General features: G+C 39.6%; 1 protein-coding gene across 1 annotated transcript; it reads right to left on the bottom strand.

The window, feature by feature from the left end:
- Positions 1-218: 218 nt before the first annotated feature.
- LOC147737451 (uncharacterized) lies at positions 219-1,644 on the bottom strand. Its single transcript, XM_086934871.1, has one exon. It carries the CDS (start codon positions 1,641-1,643, stop codon positions 345-347), a length of 1,299 nt encoding a protein of 432 aa, XP_086790997.1. The 5' UTR covers position 1,644; the 3' UTR covers positions 219-344.
- Positions 1,645-2,372: the final 728 nt, after the last annotated feature.

Genomic DNA, 2,372 nt, shown 5'->3' with positions numbered 1-2,372 from the left:
TTCATCTCAAAAGAACTGCACTTTTTTATTCCTGAGTATGTCTACAGACAGGATGTTGATGTACTTAAATGTTTGCGGATTTGCTGCACCTCTAGGATTACTTCTATGAGTGTTTCATTAAGTTGGGTTTTTGCTTATGGTATTCAAAGGATTATAGTGGTGATAATCGAATAAAGCTCTTCACTTATTCAATGTACTTGAATGTTGTTCCCATGGGTGTGTTTGCTGAAGGCTTATGTAGTAGTGCTGACTAAGTAAAGCTCTTCACACCTTCACTGCACTTGAATAGTTTTCCTGTGTGCATTCACTGGTGCTTTGTATGTGTGAAAATCATCAAAAGCTCTTCAAAGATTGGCTGCACTTGAGTGGGCTTTCCTCTGTATGTATTCACTGATGTCTTTGTAGGTTTGATAATCGACAAAAGGTCCTCTCACATTGACTGTACTTGGCTTTTCCTCTGTATGTGTTTGCTGATGAGTCATTAATGTAGAAGATTTACTAAAACTACTTTCACATTCACTGCACTGATATGGTATTTTCCCAGTGTGAGTTCTCTCATGCCGTTTTAGGTGTGATGATTGACTAAAGCTCTTCTCACATTCACTGCATTTGAATGGCTTTTCCCCAGTGTGAGTTCTCTCATGCCGTTTTAGGTATGATGATTGACTAAAGCTCTTCTCACATTCTCTGCATTTGAATGGCTTTTCCCCGGTGTGTGTTCGCTGATGATATCTTAATGTTGATAATTCACTGAAACTACTTCCACATTCACTGCATTGATATGGTTTTTCCCCAGTGTGAGTTCTCTGATGCTGTTTTAGGTTTGCCGATTGACTAAAACTTGTCTCACATTCATTGCACTTGAATGGCTTCTCCCCTGTGTGTGTTCGCTGATGGCTTTGTAGGTGTGATAACTGACTAAAGCACTTCACACATTCACTGCACTTGTATGGCTTTTCCCCTGTGTGTGTTCTCTGATGAATCCTGAGACATGAGTAGATCCTAAAACGACTTCCACATTCATTGCAAAGGTATGGTTTTTCCTCTGTGTGTATTCGCATATGTTTCATTAATGTTGTGGATTCTCTGAAACTACAACCGCAATCAGTGCAGTTAAATGGTTTTTCCTCTGTGTGTGTTCGCTGATGAATCCGGAGTTTTGCCGATTCAGTAAAACTGCTTCCACATTCACAACAATGATATGGTTTTTCCCCCGTGTGTATTAGTTGATGGGTTTGTATGTGTGATAACGGACTAAAGCTCTTCAAACATTCAATGCATATGAAAGGCTTTTCTCCTGTGTGTATTCGCTGATGTTTCCTTAATGTTGACGATTGACTAAAACTACTTCCACATTCATTGCAGTGATATGGCTTTTCCCCGGTGTGTGTTCTCTGATGCTGTTTTAGGGTTGATAACCTACTAAAACTCTTCTCACATTCATTGCACTTCAATGGTTTTTCCCCAGAGTGCATTCTCTTATAAATCCTTAGGGTTGAGGAGTCACTAAAACGACTTCCACATTTATTGCAATGGTAAGATTTTTCCCTTGCGTGTTTTTGCAAATGTCTTTGTAGGCCTGATAATTGAATGAAGCTCTTCACACATTCACTGCAGTTGAATGATTTTTCATCTGTGTGCATTTGCTGACGGCACTTTAGTAGTGATGACAAACTAAAGCTTTAGTTGCATCTGTATGATTTTTCTTTCTTTGGTTCAGGTATATATTTTTCTTCATCCTATGACTGCCTTTCCGGATGGGCCAACATGGTTGATAAAGCACTTGCGTTAGTCTCACATTTTCCTGCAAGTGTGTGATATTTCAGACATTTTCTTTCTGATTTAACAAAGTACAATTATCACTAAATGCCCTCCTTAGTGGGTGATTGTGTCTTTAGATTCAATAATGGTGTTGCATGCTTGTGGATAAAGATTAATCCTCCTACTGGTCACAACAAATTGGGGAAAGGTTTGTATTGTAGATAGCAGAACTTGTCTTTTCTTCACCCTTCAGTTGTCTGGCTCCACTCCATTGTGCTCTTCTCTGGTTGATGTTGTTTAGTTAGAAAGTGTTTGCAGTATACCTACAGCACTGAATGGTGGGTTGTTATAATTGTGGACAGCAAAGCGTTTCTGTAACCACATCCTACAGATCCCATGATAAAATGCTGTTATTGGACTTGTTTATACAGGAGGTAGTTTGCCTTAATTCTCTAAAGTTCTTTTCTTCGTCTTGTTGCGTGGAGGTGCACAGCTCCGACTCTTACATCTACTGTACTGCCCTTGACTGCTTCTTCCAGGATCTGTCAGTTTATGCTCGGGGTCCTCTGTCTCGGACGTGAAGGCTTTCTTTAATATTGGAGCTTATTTAC

The sequence above is a fragment of the Lissotriton vulgaris genome, chromosome 1_1, assembly GCF_964263255.1.
Source record: "Lissotriton vulgaris chromosome 1_1, aLisVul1.2, whole genome shotgun sequence".
NCBI classification, from domain to species: Eukaryota; Metazoa; Chordata; class Amphibia; order Caudata; family Salamandridae; genus Lissotriton; species Lissotriton vulgaris.
Note: the sequence above shows the minus strand (reverse complement) of the source record. Positions and strands in the feature narration are given on the sequence as shown.

Coding starts and splice junctions, on each gene's coding strand:
- LOC147737451 (XM_086934871.1), bottom strand. CDS start 1,643: ATGCACACAGATGAAAAATCATTCAACTGCAGTGAATGTGTGAAGAGC.